Source organism: Podarcis pityusensis, assembly GCF_964106645.2.
Source record: "Podarcis pityusensis genome assembly, chromosome: 15".
Classification (NCBI taxonomy): domain Eukaryota; kingdom Metazoa; phylum Chordata; class Lepidosauria; order Squamata; family Lacertidae; genus Podarcis; species Podarcis pityusensis.
The window spans coordinates 25,292,871-25,314,276 of NC_138040.1; the positions used below are offsets into that span (position 1 = coordinate 25,292,871).

General features: G+C 44.5%; 1 protein-coding gene across 1 annotated transcript in view; it reads right to left on the minus strand.

Annotated features, from left to right (window-relative positions):
* Positions 1-397: 397 nt before the first annotated feature.
* POU2AF1 (POU class 2 homeobox associating factor 1) overlaps positions 398-21,406 on the minus strand; it is a 32,465-nt gene continuing 11,456 nt past the window's right edge. The window contains exons 2-5 of the mRNA XM_080983699.1: positions 9,473-9,612; positions 8,313-8,355; positions 7,522-7,793; positions 398-2,643 (exon numbers count right to left, since the gene is read on the minus strand). Coding sequence (XP_080839825.1) covers positions 2,329-2,643; positions 7,522-7,793; positions 8,313-8,355; positions 9,473-9,612 — 770 coding nt within the window. The 3' untranslated portion in view covers positions 398-2,328. The remainder of the gene's footprint in view (positions 2,644-7,521; positions 7,794-8,312; positions 8,356-9,472; positions 9,613-21,406) is intronic.

Sequence of the window (21,406 nt, forward strand, 5' to 3'; positions counted from 1 at the left end):
GTCAAAATCCAAGCCAAAAGAAGGGGAAAGGTGCAGAGGTGTGTGTATGGGGGTGTGTGGGGGGGGGGGAGAGAGTCTTAAATTGCCTTTTTTTTTTAACTGCTCCGCTTGGCCCTCGGATCCTGCAGACAATATTTGTCCCCAGATTGTTATATTGTACACACGATAAAAGCTTTACAGCACTGAGTGCTCAGAATGTCGACAGTCCTTTCGGAAATGAAGCAATGCCGTTTGCCAAGATAATGTTGAGTGTACATTGGAAAAGTGTCCTTTCTTTAAGAGGGTTTGGCTTTAAAAGGTGCTCTCTGTAGCATCCTTCACAGGAGGAATATTCCTTGCATGGGAAATCATTCTTAGGAAAATGCGTATGCAAGCAAAGCCATTGGAACACTGGGAATGTGCTACATCAATGCTAAGTTTTATTATGATTTTTGCCTAAAGAAATAACAGCACCCAGCACGAATCCCTTCTTTAAAATATAACAACAAGCCAGATTTCAAAAACAGCAGGGACCCAGCTTGCCTTTCCGTCATCTTCATTGGTTTATCCTGACTATTATATACAAAGAACTCGGAGAGCTCCTCCAGACAACTCTGTGCATACTTTACTGAGCATACTTTCTGATTTGTTTACAGGGTGGTTATACGACAGTAAACGTTCATCCTGCATTCATCCTTATTTGCTTGTGGGCTGTTTGCTGTGAGTCAGCCACCCGTCCCACATTTGCCTGTCACTTTCCAAGCTGCAAAAAGTCTTTTTTTCAAACGTGGATTTGGGGTGCTAGGATGACACTTTTAATTACACAAACCTAAAGCTCGGCTATGTGTTTAAATCTCTCCTGGAAAATACTGACATTCTGGGGGGCACGCTGAGTATCTTGGTGTAATAAAGCACAGAAGGTGCACTCCACATTCAAACTTCATATTTTTAAAAAAGTGTATCCAATGCTATTCCTACTCAGAGTAGGCCTATTGAAGTTAATGGACGTGCCTAACTTGGGTTTGTAATTTTTTATTGGCTGTACCCTGAATAGCTTGTGATAATCCAGAGTTTCAAGAGATAATTGACAAAAGACACTTACTATGACAGGATATTTCTAAATAGGTTTCGTAAGGGCTGAGCGAATCTCAGAAGAATGTTCGTCTTTAACGGATTGAGGGAAACGTGGCACCCTCTACATGTTTTGGACTACAACTCCCATCATCCTGAGTCAACACATCCCAATGGTCACAGCTGATGGGAGTTATAGTGGAGGGTGCCAGGTTGTGAATAGCTGGTGTGAGCACTTGGGGCTCTGTTTGTGCCATGATTTCTAGGCACAGGTCCGAACAGTTTTGGGGGTTTATTATCTTGCTGCTTCCCCCGGAAAACCAATGCTTTACTGCTGAATTGGAACAAACACCAGGTTTTCTATGAACTTCTGTTTGTTCTGATCCAGTGATAAACAGTGGGTTTGCTCGGGGAACACAGCGGTGTGACCAAAACAAAAAACCACCCATGCCTACAAATCATGGACCAATAGAAATTGCAGCACAGATGAAAGTGTGGATAAGCCCTTGATCTACAGGTGAGGGACTTCCATCCCAGGAGTCAAATGTGGCCTTCCAGGCCTCATTGTCTGCCCCTTGGGATTCTGCCCAGACCACAACTTCTCCTTAGGCTAGCAACATTCCACACCTTCCTTGAGCACTTCTTCTTAGAGTATGACAACTGTCACTTGCTTGCCTGGAGGGAGAGGGGTGTGAGTGGGAATGGGCACAGAAACCCCCAGTTGAATTCAGCCTACAGCACAAAGCTAAGAGCCACACCTTGCAAGGGAAACATGTCCCCGTCTGCTCCTTGCCCCCTTGAAAGACTTTTCTAGAGGAGCCCATAAGCAGCACCTATTCAATTCCAGAATTCCAGGCGGCCTCCTGAGCCACCCATGGAACTGGGTGGGTGCTTAGCCATACGAATTAAGGTGCTGTGGGGTTCCCCGGGTTGTACTTAAGCTGAAATAGGGTTGTTGTGGCCTGCCTTACCACTGTTTCCCTGTTTCTGCGCTTTATTCCACCATCTAGAAGGAAGGAAAGAGCCTATTCACAGTGTGGTATTCCTACTTGTGGGGCTGGGCTGCTGTATTTCTTTTGCCAAAACTCGGGTGCTGAAGAACTGCCCCGATAAACCGCCATTTCTCTGCATACACAATATGGAAAGGGGCTCAGCACACAGAAGACAAACCGGGTTTTCACACCCAAAGGAGAGACGGAGAGAGAGAGAGCTGGGTTGTCCTTGAGCCACAAAGACTTGAGACGTTTCAAGCTATCCCTGTATGCTGAAACTCTGACTTTAAAGGCCTTCAACTGGGAGGCTGTTGCTCAGATCGTATGTGCCGTTGTTTTCATCCTGCAGAAGAAGCTTCTCGATGGTCAGGGTGCCCATTTCCTTCCTTGAGTCCTTCAGCTCCTCGGGGACCGGATCTGGGATTGAAACGGGAAGAGGCAGAAACTGGGGTGCAGGGAGGGTGGTTGAAGCCGGTTGGTACTGCAGGGACGGTGCTGGTAATGTTGAAATTGGCTGAGTCCATGGGAAGTAGCTCAGAGGAGCTTGCTGGTCCATGACATCCAAGTGAGGCACAACAGCTGGTGTGGAAGTGGGTCTTGCCTGTTTGATTAAAAGGAAAAAACAGATTGACCCATCACTTGTGTTTCTCTGGAGCAGGAGAGGCTAAACTTTGGGGGGGGGGCAGATGTTGTGGGTCTCCAGATCTTACCAGCCCCAGCCATGATGCCTCCATTCATTTATTAAAAATAAATAAGTCAAAAACAAGGGTCAAGATTTAAATCCTCCAGACAAAAAACTGCAAAACTAGCAATGAACCATTACAAATAATGAAGGATACAGTATGGAAGTGAGAGCTGGATCATAAAGAAGGCTGAAGAATTGATGCTTTTGAATTATGGTGCTGGAGGAGACTCTTGAGAGTCCCATGGACTGCAAGAAGATCAAACCTATCCATTCTTAAGGAAATCAGTCCTGAGTGCTCACTGGAAGGACAGATAGTGAAGCTGAGGCTCCAATACTTTGGCCACCTCATGAGAAGAGAAGACTCCCTGGAAAAGACCCTGATTTTGGGAAAGATGGAGGGCACAAGGAGAAGGGGATAACAGAGGATGAGATGGTTGGACAGTGTTGTTGAAGCTACCAGCATCAGTTTGACCAAACTGCGGGAGGCAGTGGAAGACAGGAGTGCCTGGCGTGCTCTGGTCCATGAGGTCACGAAGAGTTGGACACGACTAAATGACTAAACAACAACAACAGTGTGGTTGAGTAACTAGGCCACAGATGGGGAACGTGGGTGTTGTTGAGCTCCAACTCCCTTAGGCCCACCCAGGAGGGCCAGTAGTCAAGGTTGATGAGAGTTCTAACATCTGGAGGCCCTTGGGTTTTGCACCCCTGCAGTAGAGTGTTGGCCTAGGATTGGGAAGACCCAGGTTCAAATCTCCAATCAGCCATTAGCTCTCTAGGTGACCTTTGGCTAGGAATCTGGGAGGATAACATCAGAAATGGAAATTGCCACAATTTGCTTGCTCACCCACAGCTCAGAAGCAGAAATTGCACAAGCGAATAAGAGCAGAATCCGCTATCACTGGATTTTCTTTTTTAGTCTGCAAAGGTCATATAAATAATTCTGTCATGCCAATGTGTCCACATGGCTCTAACCTCATTGCCACTCTGCTAAAGAAGCAGCAGCCTGCCTGAGCCTCATCCATATAAACAGTAATGCCGTTCGCGTCAGGAGGGGCTCTGTGACTTTGCCCCACACTCCACCAACTGCTGCTGGGCCAATCACTCACTCTCAACCTCACCTGCTTCATGGGGGACATTGCCGGAGGATAAAATGGGAGTTGGCAAAAAACCATGGCAGCTGCCCAGGGCTAATGAATAAATAAATTCTGCTAACTGATGCCATGAAATCCTGGGAGGAGAGAGAAACAACAACAATGGCAGAGTACTTGCTTTGCATGCAGAAGGTTTCACATTCAATCCCTGGCAGCTCCAGTTTTAGAAAAGGTCAAGTAAGTGTTGACAGGAAAGATCTTTGCCGGAGTGTCACTGCCAGCCAGTGTGGTTGACTCTGGGCTGGAAGGACAAAGAGTCTGACCTTGGTATGAAACAGCTTCCTTTGAGCCTTACAGCCTACTCCCAATTAACTCTCCTTGCATTACTTTCTTAGGTTCTCAACTTCTGGACCTGCCAAGAGAGACGGCAGAGAAATCCGAGGATTTCCAAACTGTACCAGAAACCACCTCAGTTTGTGTGTTCGTTCCCAACCCAGAACAGAAAACCTTCCTCTTCCCCATGCATACGAATGGGAGAGTTATGTATTTGTTAACTTGCATGGTGGGAAATAGGCTGGATTCCTTAACATGGCTGATGGGTCAAGAAGCCCACCTGCTACTAGGCACCCTTGGAATAACAGGGTCCTTAAAGGTAATGGTAAAGGAACACCTGACCATTAGGTCCAGTCGTGGCCGACTTTGGGGTTGCGGCGCTCATCTCGCTTTATTGGCCGAAGGAGCCAGCGTACAGCTTCTGGGTCAGGTGGACAGCATGACTAAGCCACTTCTGGCGAACCAGAGCAGCGCACGGAAACGCCGTTTACCTTCCCGCCGGAGTACCTATTTATCTACTTGCACTTTGACATGCTTTTGAACTGCTAGGTTGGCAGCAGCAGGGACCGAGCAGCGGAAGCTCACCCCGTCATTGGGATTCGAACCGCCAACCTTCCGATCCGATCGGCAAGCCCAGGGCTCAGTGGTTTAGACCACAGCACCACCCGCGTCCCTAACAGGCTCCTTGCTGTGGGGCAACAAGATTCCTCCCTCCCCTCAGCTGTTTCTAGGGATGCTGCCTCTTCCTTCCCCATATAGAAATTAATGGAGGCATTGTGGCATTAACTTGGATCAATCATTTGTGGAGGTGTGCATACCCGTAGCTGAGTGAAGCATCTACAAGAGAAGAACAGAACATGTGATCTAAGTTCCTCCCACTTTTGATGGCACTTTGCTGTGGCACATAGCATGAGGCCGTGTTGATCTCTGACAGCAACAACTACATTTGCAAGAAATTCCAGCCCCGTGGGCTTCAGTGTGGAAGACAGCCCAGTATCTGCAGACTGTCCCTCTTGATCATGTCTGAAATCAGTGGGTGATCAGGTCTTTGGCTGGGAAATAGGCCTCAGTGCTGCTTTTGCTATATACAGTTGGTCTTGTGCAAAGTGTTGTTTAAAAAACAACAACTGTAAAGCACCCTGAAAACCATCAAATAAAATAATTATTCATGGCATTTGAAATATAGCTACAAACAATGTTGTAAAAATATTGTGTGGAAACAGACCAGGAAGAAAAGGCTCCAGGTGCTCCCTGCGAATATTCAGATCCGATATTTGATATTTTGGGTAGCAAGACAGAACAATGCAATTTATGGCACTCTTCAGTTACAGCAATTCAGAAGCTGCCAGTCGCAGCGATGAGATTCTTTGCTAGTCAAAGCCAATACTAAGCTGATGACTATACTCTCACTTTCTCTCTCATTCCCCCCCCCCCGAGGTGCACACAATGATCTTAATTTTTTACTTCTCACATGAGGAAGCTTAATTCTATAACAGCCTGTGCTTAAATTAGAGTCGAAGAGGATTTGCATCAGGAAAATAATCCCTTTGTGATGGTCTTCTGAGAATTGTGATGTCAAACATTCGCTGTATATTTAAATATCTGATGAATGCTTACTGGATATTGCATACAATGTGTATTTGTCACCCAATGATACTTGATTTCAACAATACTTAATGTGCAATCTTGAGGGAAATATTTCACCAAGCCCTCAGCAGCCCGACACCAGCTTGCTTGAAGGACCACCTTATCCCACTTGACCACTTTGATCTATGAAACTGGCATTCTTGCAACTGCCAAACATTGCTTGCTCTGCACTTGTAAAAATAGAATTGCCCCTTCAGAGTAGCAGCATCTTCTCTTTGGAACTCCCTGAAGCAGGTGCCTTCGTTGCACCCTTTTCTACAACTGCTAAAAGCTTCATTGCTTAGCCTAACCAAAAATATAATTTTATTATGTGTATTTCCTAGAATCATAGAGTTGGAAGAGACCACAAGGGCCATCGAGTCCAACCCCCTGCCAAGCAGGAAACACCATCAGAGCACTCCTGACATATGGTTGTCAAGCCTCTGCTTAAAGACCTCCAAAGAAGGAGACTCCACCACACTCCTTGGCAGCAAATTCCACTGTCGAACAGCTCTTACTGTCAGGAAGTTCTTCCTAATGTTTAGGTGGAATCTTCTTTCTTGTAGTTTGGATCCATTGCTTCGTGTCCGCTTCTCTGGAGCAGCAGAAAACAATCTTTCTCCCTCCTCTATGTGACATCCTTTTATATATTTGAACATGGCTATCATATCACCCCTTAACCTCCTCTTCTCCAGGCTAAACATGCCCAGCTCCCTTAGCCGTTCCTCATAAGGCATCGTTTCCAGGCCTTTGACCATTTTGGTTGCCCTCCTCTGGACACGTTCCAGTTTGTCAGTGTCCTTCTTGAACTGTGGTGCCCAGAACTGGACACAGTACTCCAGGTGAGGTCTGACCAGAGCAGAATACAGTGGCACTATTACTTCCCTTGATCTAGATGTTATACTCCTATTGATGCAGCCCAGAATTGCATTGGCTTTTTTAGCTGTCACGTCACACTGTTGGCTCATGTCAAGTTTGTGGTCAACCAAGACTCCTAGATCCTTTTCACATGTACTGCTCTCAAGCCAGGTGTCACCCATCTTGTATTTGTGCCTCTCATTTTTTTTGCCCAAGTGCAATACTTTACATTTCTCCCTGTTAAAATTCATCTTGTTTGTTTTGGCCCAGTTCTCTAATCTGTCAAGGTCATTTGTATTTAAAACTGTTGCTTTTCATCAATATTTTGATCATTATCTCGTCTCTTTGTTTTTAAAGTTTGCTGATTTTATCTGTGACATCTTATGAATGGCTGATATTGTTTTAAGTTAAACCACCTAGAGGCTGTTGTTGTTGTTAAAGGTAAAGGTAAAGGGATCCCTGACCATTAGGTCCAGTCGCGGACAACTCTGGGGTTGCGGCGCTCATCTCGCTTTATTGGCCGAGGGAGCCGGCGTACAGCTTCCAGGTCATGTGGCCAGCATGACTAAGCCGCTTCTGGCAAACCAGAGCAGCACACGGAAACGGTGTTTCCCTCCCCGCCAGAGTGGTACCTATTTATCTACTTGCACTTTGATGTGCTTCCAAACTGCTAGGTTGGCAGGAGCAGGGACCGAGCAACGGGAGCTCACCCCGTCGCAGGGATTCAAACTGCCAACCTTCTGATCGGCAAGTCCTAGGCTCTGTGGTTTAACCCACAGCGCCACCCATGTCCCAGTGTTGTTAGGAGGTATATAAATCATGTTCAATAAAAATGTAAGAAATTAGTAGAACTGGTCCATTGCAGTGACCCAGCCAGACTCACCGCAAAGTTTGTGATCAGTGGCTGAGATGCATAAGTGAGCACGGAAGATGTTCCAACGAGTGTGTAACTTGGGCACATGGGCTGGACATACATGTCTGCTGAATAAGGACAGCTGACAGCTTCATGGGAGACATAATCTGGGTAGGTGGTCCACTGGGTCAAAGGCTGCAGAGAGGCTGGAGAAGGTTGTGTTAACCACCCGGAATACAGCGACCCATCATCCATCACTGGCAGTGCAGAAGTGACAAAATCCGAATCTGTGCAGACTTGGCCTGTGGAGAGAGGAGAGTCTTGAAGGTAGGGAAAGGCAAATCTGTTAGTTTCAGCTTCTCATTTTTTCCAATCTTAAGTCATTTCCACTTAGGGTTGTTGTTTTTTAAGGTCCTCAGAATTCATCAGCATTTTAGTGCAAAGGTTTAACATACAGATTTTCCTATGCAATTTTGCCTGATAGACCCTTTTTTTTTTTTTTGGCAAACCGTTTGTTTTCCCTGCATATATTTTGTACACACTTTTCACTAAAATATTCATTTTTAGAAACACATTACTTGACTGGGAGATCTGCACAGCACAAAGCGGAAAGGTGTAAATTTCAAAGTATGGTTGTGTTTCGGCTCACAGCTAGCTTTGTAAAAAGGCCAGTTAGGAAGGTTTGCTTCTAAATACGAACTGAATTTCTCCCCCAGCTGTACTTGAGAGTTAAGCTGTGAGAAGGTCAGAAACAAACCGATGAGCAAAGAAGTAGAAACAAAAGCAAAAAATAGAATAGAACAGAATGCTGAGACACTTACCAGTGGGTGAATAGGAAGGGACAGGCTGATGGGGGAAAAATACCTAAAGGAAAATAATAGTTTGACATCAGCTATTTAAGAAAACGAAATACCAGAGAAAATATTACTCAGAGGCCAACTAGGAAACTCATTTCAGTGATATTTAAACTGCGATCAAACTTCAAGGCCACCTAATGAGCTTTCAGGCACAGCATATGGACAGGGCAGTAGGGAGCTCTCTTAGGCCGCCCATACACCTTACATTTAAAGCACCATTATGTCACTTCCCCCAAAGAATTCTGGTAGCTGTAGTTTGTTAAGGGTGCTGAGAGTTGTTAGAAAGCCATCTCTCCCCCCACCCCATTCCCCAGAGCTCCTTGTGAAGAGGAGTTGATTATTAAACCACTCTGAGAATTGTAACCGCTCTTAACAAGATGCATCTCCCAGAATTCTTTGGGGGAAGCCATGGCTGTTAAAAGTGGTACCACGATGCTTTAAATGCAGGGCGTGAATGTGGCCTTGGTCATTCTGCTACCCTCAGAAGAGCAGGGAATGACAACCTGGGAGAAGGTTTTCTCTGTGGCAGCACCTCAGTTGTGGAACTCCTCCTGACAGAGGTTTGTCTAGAATCTTTGTTGTATAGTTTACCACAAATGCTGAAGATCCACCTCTTTACCCTGGCCTCTGACAGTTAAGGTGTTTTGTTTTGCGGGACCCACCTCATCAGTTTTGATTAATAATAATAATAATAATAATAATAATGGTTTTACTTGCTCTTGTAACTGTATTATATTGTGAGAACCCATCTCGGGTCCTGATGGTGAAGGGTGGGTAAGAAATCTTATGACCAAATCAAATAAAGGCTTTTGTTTGGAGAACGAAAGGGCAGAAAGAGTGGGGTGGGAATTCCGCAAGCCATGCTGCCCCACAACAGGCCACCTTTCATTTCAGCTGTTTGCAAGTGCTGCTTCTCCTGGCTCAGTTTATAAAATCAGATTTTTGCCACTTGAGCTTTGTACAAAGCTCGATTTCAGATCTGCTTAGCCAGCCAGCTCTGAGCATAAGACACCAAGCTTGGCGTAGGTGACATCATGATGGAAACCTATATGAATCAACAAGGAGATTCAGAGAGGAAGAGGATCTTGCCCACAAATTGTGGTTTTGCCCACAGCTCTTCTTACCGTCGTCGCTGCCCCAGCAGTGGCCACGTTTGCATTCTGAACACTGCCACGCTTTCGCTTTAGGAGTTCCTTTACGGGCTCTTTGACACGGACACCTTGATAGGGGCGGGTTGGGGGCGGGGGCTGCTCGGGTGCAGAACCTGGGAGGGGAAGATTATAATTATTTTTCTCTCTCGGTGCTTCAAATATTGGATGAGTGGAACACCTTCCACTTGTGCAATAGAATTTCCCCTTGCTGCCTTCCACACGTCCCCCCTGCACCCAGTTTGAAGCTGGATTAAATGCGCAGTGTAGACATACCCTGACCATTCCTTCCTCTCTCTTTTCTAGCGAATTAAAACAATTGCAAATTGTGAGGTCTGAGCCCATGGCTTGCTATAAAACCTCCTCTGAATAATCAACCCGGCAGTCAGCCAAGAAGCCACTCTGAAGCCTTGCGATAGTGTGAGTCACAAGGAAACACAACTCACTTCTGTATCTGAAACAGGTAAGCTTTATCACATGCAAAGTATTTGGCGGCGATGACTTGACACTGTATCAAAGCTTACGGGTCTAAGGAAATATTGATAAATCCATTGACGGCAGCAATTTCCGCGGCACAGGGCTTTGACTGCAATCGGTAGGCATACCTGAGCTGATAACCAGTGCTTCCTTCCCAACCAAGTTCTAACTAATCAAACAGGTAACAGTCCCGTTCCTTTTCAGAGGAGTCCAGCTTCACCCTCTCTCATTAAAGCCATATCAAAACATAAACAACTTGAATGGTTGGATGCAGGAAGCAAGCTGATTTATACAGATTCTGTCCCATCTAGTTCAATACTGTCCATACTGACTGGCAGCTGCTCTCCAGGGTTTCAAGCAGGGGTCTCGCCCAGGTCTTCCTGGAGATGCTGGGGATGGAACCAGGAACCTTTTGCATGGAAAGCAGGTGCTCTACCACCGAGCCACAGACCCAGAAAGGTAGTGAGCAGAAATGGGGAAACACAGATATGTGCCATTCCACATAAAAACGCTGCTTATTGCCTTTTAACAGAATATGTGCAGCTTGCAGACAACATATAGAATAAGAGAATAAGAAGAACACACATTTAGAGAAGATTGGAAAACGTTTATTGAATATATGGGAAATTACTGTGTACAGCTGAAAACGTTGGCAGCATTAAGATAAATTCAACAGTGTAAGTTTTGATGGATGTAATGATGGAATGCTGAACGGTATAGTTTTTGTAAAATATGCAGGGATTTATGATATGTAAAATGAACCTTGGAAAAAGCAGAAGGGAAGTCCTTGATATCTTAAGGATGCACTTTAAATTGTAAAACAGAAAACTGAATAAAAATTATATTAAAAAACAAACAAACAAAAGGATATTTGCCTTTAGCAGGTATAAGCAAGATCTCTAATGGCAGCTAATTTTTAACAGAGGCCTCCACTGCCAGAGGTGGAACCTTGTTTATGAATTGCCCCCTTCAGAGAGTTCAACCCGGCACCTTCAATCCTGAGGGGAGGGTATGTCACCCAGTGGTCAAGCACCAACATTGCACACACAGAAGGGCCTGGGCTCAATTCATGGCATCTCCAGTTTAAAGGGTCTCAGGTACCAGGCAACAGGAAAGAGCTGGGGTTGATGGCTATGGTGCAGAATATCTGAAGGGTACCAGGTTGCTGGTGGCTGATAGAAGGCAACATATGAGTTTAAGGTATTGGGTTCAGACCTTTCCACCTGCCAGTTGTATGGTGAGAGAGGCCAATTTAATTTTAACTTTTTATTATAGTACCTTTATGCACCGTTTGCCACAAAATATCTGTCTACAGTACAGCCCTTCAGATATCAATGGAGAACTAGTAAGCTGACCAGAGACAGAGACATTTTTTTGAGAAGTAATTGTGTGGTATGAGAATGGTCCAAGGATTGCACTCCCATAATGGCGTTCCTGCTGGATTGTCCCGGCTTTACAGCAGGGCTGGAGAGCTATTTTCAGCCCAAAGACTCCATTCCCTCATGGGAAACCTTCCCAAGGGGCTGAATGCCAGCTGTGGGTGTGGCCAGCGGCAACACTAGGCACAGCCAGAGCCACAGATTTGACTCTTACCTTTGTACAATAGACTACTGTCTGCCAACTGCACAAGATCAGATGGTTCTACATCGAGCAGCCCCACCCACCCACCTGTCCATCTTCCATCCAGGCAAGCTAAAAGCACGATCACAGCTGGAGGACAGTTTCCAGCCAGGCAAAGCATTCAAAGTGTAAGGAACAGGGCCTGGGAGAGGTGTAGCTTCAGGAGAAATGGGGCCTGGAAAGTAGGCTATAGACTGGGGAGCGTCCTCAGGACCAGGCAGAAGTCTTTGGAGAGCACATTCAATCCCAAGGCCTGTGGTCTTCCACTTCCTGCTTTACAGCCTCAATTCAAAGCCCATTTGAGTCGAAAGCGGCATTTCAAGTCATAACTTTGAATCTGGACCACCAGTAAAAGTTTTGCAAAACACTAATCTACCAGTCTGCTACACACTGTTCCCTTTCACCCTCATCTCGCCTCTGTTTTAAACGCAAGCACCAGGAAAACGCCTTGTCTTTGCCAGAGATTGTTCTGTAAATATTTCTACTGACCCACACATATTTTAAACATTTTGCAACTGATGACAAATACCTGGCTGGAGGAAATAAAACCATCTGCCAGTTTCAAAGCCGTCCAGCGAAAAGCCTGTTAAGGCAATGTGGTTGGCTCACTAATCCTTGGACAAAAATTATATCCAATGAACATTATTTTATACTTGTCTGAAGATTCATTCCCCTGAGGTTTGGGTGCAGTTTTACAAGGTGCTGCTGTGGTCTATCATCCAGTCCTTGATGGAGCTGCCCATGGGCTTGTGCCCAAGTCCATATTAACCCCATGCATTTCACCGCATCAGACTCTCTTGTTGCTGGCCAATTCCAGACAGATGGAGTTTTGATAAAGATATATTGTTTTAAGCTGTTTCTGCCCAGCAATGTGTTCACTGTAACCCATGCCAAGCTGTGGGGACTGGGAAGACTAGCAACACAAGGAAATAACCAGTGCCTCCTTCCCACCCCAATGAATGGAGTAAATAATTCAGGAGTAAACAATGTGCATCTAGACAACCCACCAGAGATATATGAAGTTTTTTGGCCCAGCACTTACTTCAAATCCACAACAAAAACATAGAATAAGTATATATGACTCTACTTGCTCACAAATATTCCCTGTCTCTCAACCCACCCCATATCTTCTATTGACCATCAACATCCCTGTGTCCCCCATTGATCCTCAGTTTTCCCGTGCCTCGCCACTGACCCTCTACTTTCCCACAGCCTCTCATCTCTCTCCCTCCTCTTCACACCTTTGTCAAAAATCACATTGTAAGCTCTTTAGGGCAAGAAACTGTTGCTTTATCTTATGTTCTTCTGCAAAATGCCGTAAACATTGATGCCTGACTGCACAAATAGTGTGATCTTCTGATAGATAAACAGACAAGCACTGCCAGAGAATGAATGAATCACACTCTTGCACGCCACAAAACAGAAGCTTGGCTGGCAGGTAGGAGAGGCCAGGTTCTTAGTTCCTGCGGTCACCATTCGTGACTAGAATTCATTTATATGGGGAAGGCTAAAGTCTGGCCAGGGCAAATTGTGTCCTACACCTCTGTCATTGACAGGATCCCATAAAAGGGATCCTCAGGGAGGCTGTACACCCAGGAAACCATGTAAAACACAAGCCCCATCACTACAAAACACCTCAACTATCAAAATTACGGGCCGTTTGATAAGTCTGTGATGACAACTTTAGGAACTGGGTCCCATCACCAGAAAAAAATTGAGACAGAGAGGAAGGGGTTGTATTCATATTAGTGCTGAGTAACACATCAGTACAAGGATTTCCACTTGTGCAATGGGACTTCCCCACTCTCCTCCCCCACCCCCATAAATCTGCTGCAGGGATTCCTCCAATTCTCCAGAGCAGATCTGGGGACAGTGCAGGGCACATGGCAGGGAGGAGAGTGCAGGAAGACCCATTGCACAAGTGGAAATTCTTGCACTAATGGGATGCATTAGTTGCATACCACCCATAGCCCCCCAAAATATGGAAAAACAACAACAGACAAAGTCACATAAAAAAAACACCCTGGTGAAATTGGTATAAAAGAAATTTATTAATTGACAAAACAAGACTGCATGTAAAATGAAAATATATGCACATATGTGGTAGCTACTGTTGGGAAACAATTACAACAATTTCTCCAAACACAGCAAATGATCTCCTGGGTTGCACCTCTTTTCATGCTCCATCAGAACAAGTAGAGAGTTTCTCACAGATGGGCGCTGAAGACCACTCCCTTAAAATGTCTGGTTGATCTTTTCAAAACTATGTTGATCTTTGTGCTTTTCAAAACTAAATTCATCTGAGCCAGGGGTCAGCAAACTTTTTCAGCAGGGGGCCAGTCCACTGTCCCTCAGACCTTGTGGGGGGCTGGACTATATTTTGAAAATAAAATTAAAAAACGAAGTCCTATGCCCCACAAATAACCCAGAGATGCATTTTAAATAAAAGCACACATTCTACTCATGTAAAAACACCAGGCAGGCCCCACAAATAACCCAGAGATGCATTTTAAATAAAAGGACACATTCTACTCATGTAAAAACATGCTGATTCCTGGACTGTCTGCGGGCCAGATTTAGAAGGTGATTGGGCCACATCCGGCCCCTGGGCCTTAGGTTGGCTACCCATGCTCTAAGCTAAGCTCTTCCTCAAGAACTTCATAGATGGAGCTACTAACAATGGATGTATTGTTCTCCAAAACTGTAGTTTGTGGGGACTTGGGGAGAGAGTGCCAGCCTATATTGTCTCCTTAGGGAAAGATGAAAATCAATGAACAACCACATGCCCAATTATTGACTAGAATGTCATCACAGAAAATGGCAAAGCTTATGTAAGCAAGAAAGGGTAGACACAGATAAAGAGCGAGAAACAAAAGCAGAATTGCAACTCAGGATTTTAAAAAAGACAGAAATAAAAACAGGCGGTTGTGTTTTTCTGAAAAAGGAAAGAAGAAATAAGTTGGAAGATTACTGGGAGAAAGATATTTAAAAAGTTGTTAAGGCAACATTTGAAAACTCGCCAGTCTTTGTAATGACAAATGTTTCTGGGGAAATGAGCAAGACAGGACACCGAAACGTACTAAAGCTGCTGGTGGTGTGAAGGAAGAGAGAAGAGGAAACCCAGAACCAAAAAGGCTCCTCAGATGATGATGTTGCAAAGAATGTAGCAGAGTTCAGTGCAGATAACGAAAAAGAATAAAGAACCAGGAAATTCTCAAAGGTGGTGGAAAATGCTGCCCAGGTGTATGGATGGTGGTGTTTGAACGGGTTGGAGAAAGACTGAACATGCACCACAGGAAGATGTGTGAGATCAGTTTCAGGAGCTATTATAAGATGCACAGGTTGGGAAGCAGAGAGGGAGAATCCTCAGCAACCTCACAAGCTTATTTTTTTTAACTTAGTACCAACTTCATGGGCACAGAAAATTTCCCAAAGATGAAACAAAGCTATGACACCACAGAGATGGATATAGGCATGTTGGAATGTCAGTAATTCAGGGGCATTGTGGAAAGGGGAAATACTCTTGCAGGAAATGTTGGCAGACTAAGGAATTTGGAGTTTATGGGAGAGGGCCACATGGAACCATAATTAAGACATTTGTGGGGAACTGTAAGTAAGAGCTGAGAATGTTCTTACTCAAGGAAGTATCTGAGAATGTAATCTGGGAGCGTAACATGATAGATAATGTATCTATTCAACTTGTTTTGTTATGTTGTTTAATGTTCTTTTGCTTCAGTATGTTTCATAAGGCCAGTTGTTTGGGGAAACAGGGAACAAATTGAATTGTAACAAGTGGGGTAGTGGGTAGGGATGCAGGAGAAGTTGAATTCAGTTTGCATTTAAAGGCAAATCTAATTCTCACAATATACAAATGGAAACACCCACCTTTTGAAATTTGCACTCCTCCGAATTTTGCAATGCAAGTGATTTGTACACAAATTATTATATTAAACAGTGCACATGATGTATATATTATAAGAAATAACATACAAGCATGCATTATCTTAGGGGAAAACTAAGTATTAAGGAAAATATACTTTCAAGAAATCGTGTATTAGGCAAAAATGAATACAAAAATGTGTATATTAGGAGAAATTAGCACTAACACACTGGATAATTTTTGTGAGGATTTTGCTTAAAACAAACCAACCACAAGCTGCTGCAGAAATGTGGAAAAGCTGGATTTAAAATTGGAAAAATGAGAGAACCAAGGTTGACAAATCCTTCCACCCCTGCTCACAACAGTTTCACACATGAGCTCATAGGTCCCAAAACATGGGTGACCCATGTCTTGGCATTTCACAGATAATAAAAAAGGTTTCTATTAAAACAGCATGACTGTTATGGCAGTGAATAAGCTTCACCAGCAAGCTCTCTGTCTGATGCTCTAGCCCACCAAATAATTTTTGAAATCAATGCTTGCACTCTCATCACTCTGCAATCCAAGCATTCTCACAACTGGATGTCACAAATTGTCCAGCACCTTTATCACAAATAATTTCCTCTGCCTATTCTGTCTCCCTGCCTCTCTGTTTCACTTCTGTCTCTGTATATGTAAAACATGTTGCCACAATCTTGTGAAATAGTAATCTGTGCCTCTCTCTGGCCAGCCACCTTTCCCCAGCCTGCAGATATGTGAAGCAGAAATTTTAAAAGGTATTCTCTTACAGAGTCCTGTTGATCACAGATGGCATCTGTACCTTTCACCTTGCAGAAATGGGCCAGAAGCATTTATCTTCACTTAACATCACTTGCTCATCATCACATAGTCTCCCGCCACAGCCCCCCCCCACTCCATTCTTCATTTATCTTTCTGGAGCCACTGTATGAGGCAATAGCCTCTTCTGTTAAAGAATTCGTCTCCAGAGAATTAAGTAAGTTCACAGTTGACATTGACAGAATCACCTGCAAATTGTGCATTTATCTCTGAACCGTCTTTGGAACATCGGGGAGTAGCATGGGATGTAGGGATGGGGGCGGGGAGAGAAATATGATTCAGACCACATTTAATTTGTACTTTCTGAAACAATATGAGACCAAGACACAGCCATCGTTCAAAATCCCCTCTTCTCTTAATTTTTCAGTGCTGTTTTTCAGCCAAGCACAAAAGTGCATATGCTAGGGTACAGTATGCATGCAATTGCATATATTGGTGAAAATAACATACAAAATGCACTCTGTTAGGAAGAAAATGCCTTGCAGAAAATGTGGATATTAGGCAGAACTGCATGCAAGCATTAATATTAGGAGAAATTCACACTCATATTTTGACGAATGTTCATGAGGACTTAGAAGAAAGTGCAAGCTGATGTTTAAAAGTGAGCTGAAATATTTTTTTTGGGGGGGGGAGAAATGGGGAGAAGCAAAAACTGTCAGATTTGGCCATCCTTGCTCAGAAGAACACTTGGGCAACTCTGTATTATCAGCAGGGACAAGGAAAAAGAGACAGCAGTGTTGATTCATCTCTCCAGAAAAGAATACTGCTTTGTAGGGGAGGGGGTTATATTCTGGGGAAACGGATCCTTTCCCCCATTTATAATAAACACCATTTAACCAAATTGTTGTGTGGTCGGCTCTTCCCAGATAGCGTACTGGGAGTGTAGCTTTCCACCTGGCACAGACTCAAGGGACCCCTGATGTCTTACTTGCAAGTGCAATTGCAGAGGGGGAATGCATTTAAATCTTACAAGGAAAATCAGCATGTCCTAGAGGACTTGAGATCATGAGAACCTTAAGAACAGACAAGGGAAATTAATGCCAAGCAGATTGATGGCACAGACAGAGGACATTCTCTCTCTCTCTCTCTCTCTCTCTCTCTCTCTCTGCAAAACCTTGGCTCCTGAAGCAACTGAGATGCAACTCCTTCCCACTCTCTTGGCTTCCTCCACCACAGAAACATGCTTATCGCTGTTCTGTGTGTTGCACCAAGCACCACGGCAGTCATAGGAATGATAGACAGTCAGGAGGAATCTTGCTTTGGGAGCTTCAAATTGGTGTGAGGTCTTTCTCCTCCCTGCTCTGCATCTTGTCAGGGGCCGATTCTTACCATGAGATAAGAAATGTTGGCACATGCCTTCCAGAACTGAGGAAGGGAGCATGTATTAATATTATTATTAGTTTGTTCTTAAAGAGAAGTGATTTAAACACAAGCCAGATTTCATTCTTCACCTCCAGCACGTTCACGGTCTCGCCTGCCGACAAGCTTCAAGGGCAATTAATGGTTATCGAGGAAAGATAACGTGCCCCGTAATTTTACTGTCCACAATTGTCAGAAGTTTTCATAAACACGCCTGCCCGATTTTAACCTGTTATTTCATGTCTCTCTCCCTGGGACTGATGCTGAAAACTGATTGCAAATATGACCTCTGACTCTGGCCTGGTCTATCCTTGCGACAGAATGAGGTGGTGTTGTCAGAATGGCTCTGCCTGCTTGAGAATGTATTCAGAAATGTGATACCTGTGGGATGTTAGCATCCAAAATGCATATGCAAAGAATTGATTGCAAGGGCTGTAGAACTCTATGATGTCAAACACTCCGTGGCACTTATTTTCAGTTGGTACAGTTATGGCAGTTAATAGAACAGTCTTAACAGTTGTGCTCTGCTGCTTCCGTCTACCTCAGAGTTAGTCTGCGACAGTTTAATGCAGGCATAGGCAAACTCCCCCCTCCAGATGTTTGGGACTACAATTCCCATCATCCCTAGCTAACAAGACCAGTGGTCAGGGACGATGGGAATTGTAGTCCCAAACATCTGGAGGGCTGGAGTTTGCCTATGGCTGGTAATCTATGTAAGACATATTAGCATCTTAAGAAACATCCACCTGCATTGTATATATTTTATTTGCCACTGAAAGTACAGTAAGTAAAAACTATATGTTATTTAAACTTTAGAAGAGAGGGTCTTGCGTAGTTTTTATAAGATGAAAAAAGAGAACTAATTAAAGAGTCAAACAACCCAGGGCTGTCTTCCACATTCTCTGCAAATGGGAACTAGAGTCTAATTCCCACCATTCTACTTAAAAATAACAAAAAAATTACTTAAACCTAGGAAATGGCCTCCCACAAGGTCAGAACATTGGTCTATCCAACCCAGTATTGGACTTCCTAGTTGGCAGTCTCTGAGGCACAGCAAGATCCACCTGATTCCTTTAACTATAAACACCAAGGACTGAATTTGGGGTCCCCTGCATGCAAGTTACATGCCCTGACACTGAGCTATGGCCCCTACCCTGTTGTTCACCTTTACTTATTTCCTTACATTTGTATTGTGCTTTTCTTCTTTCATGGGACACAAGGTAGCAGACATGTGGTTCTGTCAGGGACTGGACAGAGGAGAAGAAGACAGTTCAGAATTACAAGAGGGGTTTGAGGGAGATCACAGCTCAGAGGCAGATGAGAGGGAAAGCTTGGGAGAGGAGGAGGTGGCAGAGCTGGAGCAGCTGGCTGACATGTTATCACTATTTTATTTTGGTAATAATATTTATTAATTTTTCCATTTTAACAATCCAATAAAGACCACATTAAAAACATTCCAAATTGTAAAATAATCAAACTATCCAAATTTCATGCCAAATTATAAGTCTTTGGTTGGCTTCCCATGCTCTGAGGTTGAGGGGTGAGGCTGACATGTTATCACTAGAAAGCATTCCAGACCCACCAGCTCCCAGAACCTGGTGAACCTTAAAAGTAGGAGACCAAAGGACTCAGAGACGGATGACCCTAAGTGGCAACCGTAGTGGGGGTGGTGCTGTTGATGAAAGGAGAAGTGGAAGAGAAGGGTGTGTGTGGAGATTACTCGGGACAACACCATTATTCCAAGAGGCTCTCTCTGTAAATATTGGATAAATAAAGTAAGGCAGCTGCCTCCCGTACCATCTTCAGACCAGCCTTCCCCAACCTGGTGCCCTCCAGGATGTTGTTGGGCTCCAACTCCCATCAGATGCCACCAGCTGGAATCGCCAATGCTTTGAGGATGGTGGGAATTGTAGTCCAGCGACATCTCATGGGCACGACATTGAAGGAAGTGGCTATTTCAGACCTTGGATAAACGTCAGAGGCACCCAAGGTTTCTTCAAAAACCACAGTGAAAGGCAACGTTAACCAAGGAGAAATGTCCAAAGCCCCCGAGAGTTTGCTGAGGGATTTTGAAAGGGTTTATTGGCAACAGCCCATCACGGATATTCAGATCACAAAGGGCTGAGCCCTCTTTTGAGAACCTGCCAAGCTTCACTCACACTACCTCTCCAAAGTTAGTTGGAAAGGACTTTTTTTAGATGAGTCACTAGGACTGTCCACTGAGCCAACTTTCCACTGAAAAGAGTTTGTCACCCTGCAAGGGTTTGCATGGCTGACTGGTTGCCTTTCAACCCCCAAAGTGCACACTTTCCGCTAGGCCTTTCCCCACCCCCTCCGACACTCTGGCAGGTGAGAAATCTATCAATTCAGAGGCGCAAACCAGAACACACAACTGTTTTCCTTCCCTCCTCCCGCCCCCCGCTTGCATTTCTGGTATAATCAAACACACACACACACACAGAGTAAAATAATAAGCTCTTGAGGAGATACAATGGAAATCCTTTTCTGTTTGCAGAAGTATGGAAAGCAAACATTCGCTTGATAACACAAACCCCAAGGAGCATAATTGTTATGATTCAGAAAGTGTTTCCTTCTCAAGGCAGTTGCGGATCTTGGCTTGTATCTCAAAAAATGAATTACACAAAATATTTTCTCACACTTTGGCACACAGTGTGCACATAATTTTTTTAAGAAGAGAACCCATTCTAAACTTTGTACTCACGCAGGCCTGATTCCTTGTGCACTACAATAATGTACAGTGGTACCTCAGGTTAAGTACTTAATTCGTTCTGGAGGTCTGTTCTTAACCTGAAACTGTTCTTAACCTGAAGCACCACTTTAGCTAATGGGGCCTCCCGCTGCTGCCGCGCCGCCGGAGCACGATTTCTGTTCTCATCCTGAAGCAAAGTTCTTAACCCAAGGTACTATTTCTGGGTTAGCGGAGTCTGTAACCTGAAGCGTATGTAACCGAGGTACCACTGTACACTGTGCATACACCAGGACAGCAGGGGCTTTCTTGAACAGCACTCACAGGCATGCTCACATTACAGACCACCACCTCCTCTTCCCAGAGAACCATAGGAACTTAAGAGCCCTGATGGATCAGGCCAACGGCTCATTTAGTTAAGCGTCCTGTTCTTACAATGGACAACAAGATGCCTATGGAATGCCTATGGAAAGCGGGACCCTGGGAATTGTAGGTCTGTGGAAAACACCTCGCCAAACTACAGCTCCCAGGATGCCCTGCGGGAAGCCAAACTGCTTAAAGTGGTATAAAACCACTGTGCATTTGTAATTTAGATGAAATCTTAGCGTAGGCAGTGATTGTGCTATGCCCTCTGTACAGTCAAAGAGGAAGTATCAGAAGGCGAAATCGTTTGCATGTGTGATTTGAGGCCAGAGCGCAGACTACCCTGTGGCGTGGTAAGCCCCTTAGCATTCGACAAACACAGAAGCAAAACTGAGACCCTGGACTTTAGACAATCATGCATATTTCAGTTGTGATTCACAGTTCACACTTATTCTGCCTTCTCTCGCCGCCATTCCAGCTTGCTTCTACGCTCTTCCCTTTCTAAACTCACTTAAATCAGAGCACCGTCATGACTACAGGAATAAAACAGAGTTTGTACCTGCTGCCCCGACGCTGAGCACATTTACTTCGGAATAAGCGCCAGTTTGCTGTCGAAAATGGTGTTTCAAAAGTCATAAAAGGAGCACCTGTCACCAAACCTGAGTTT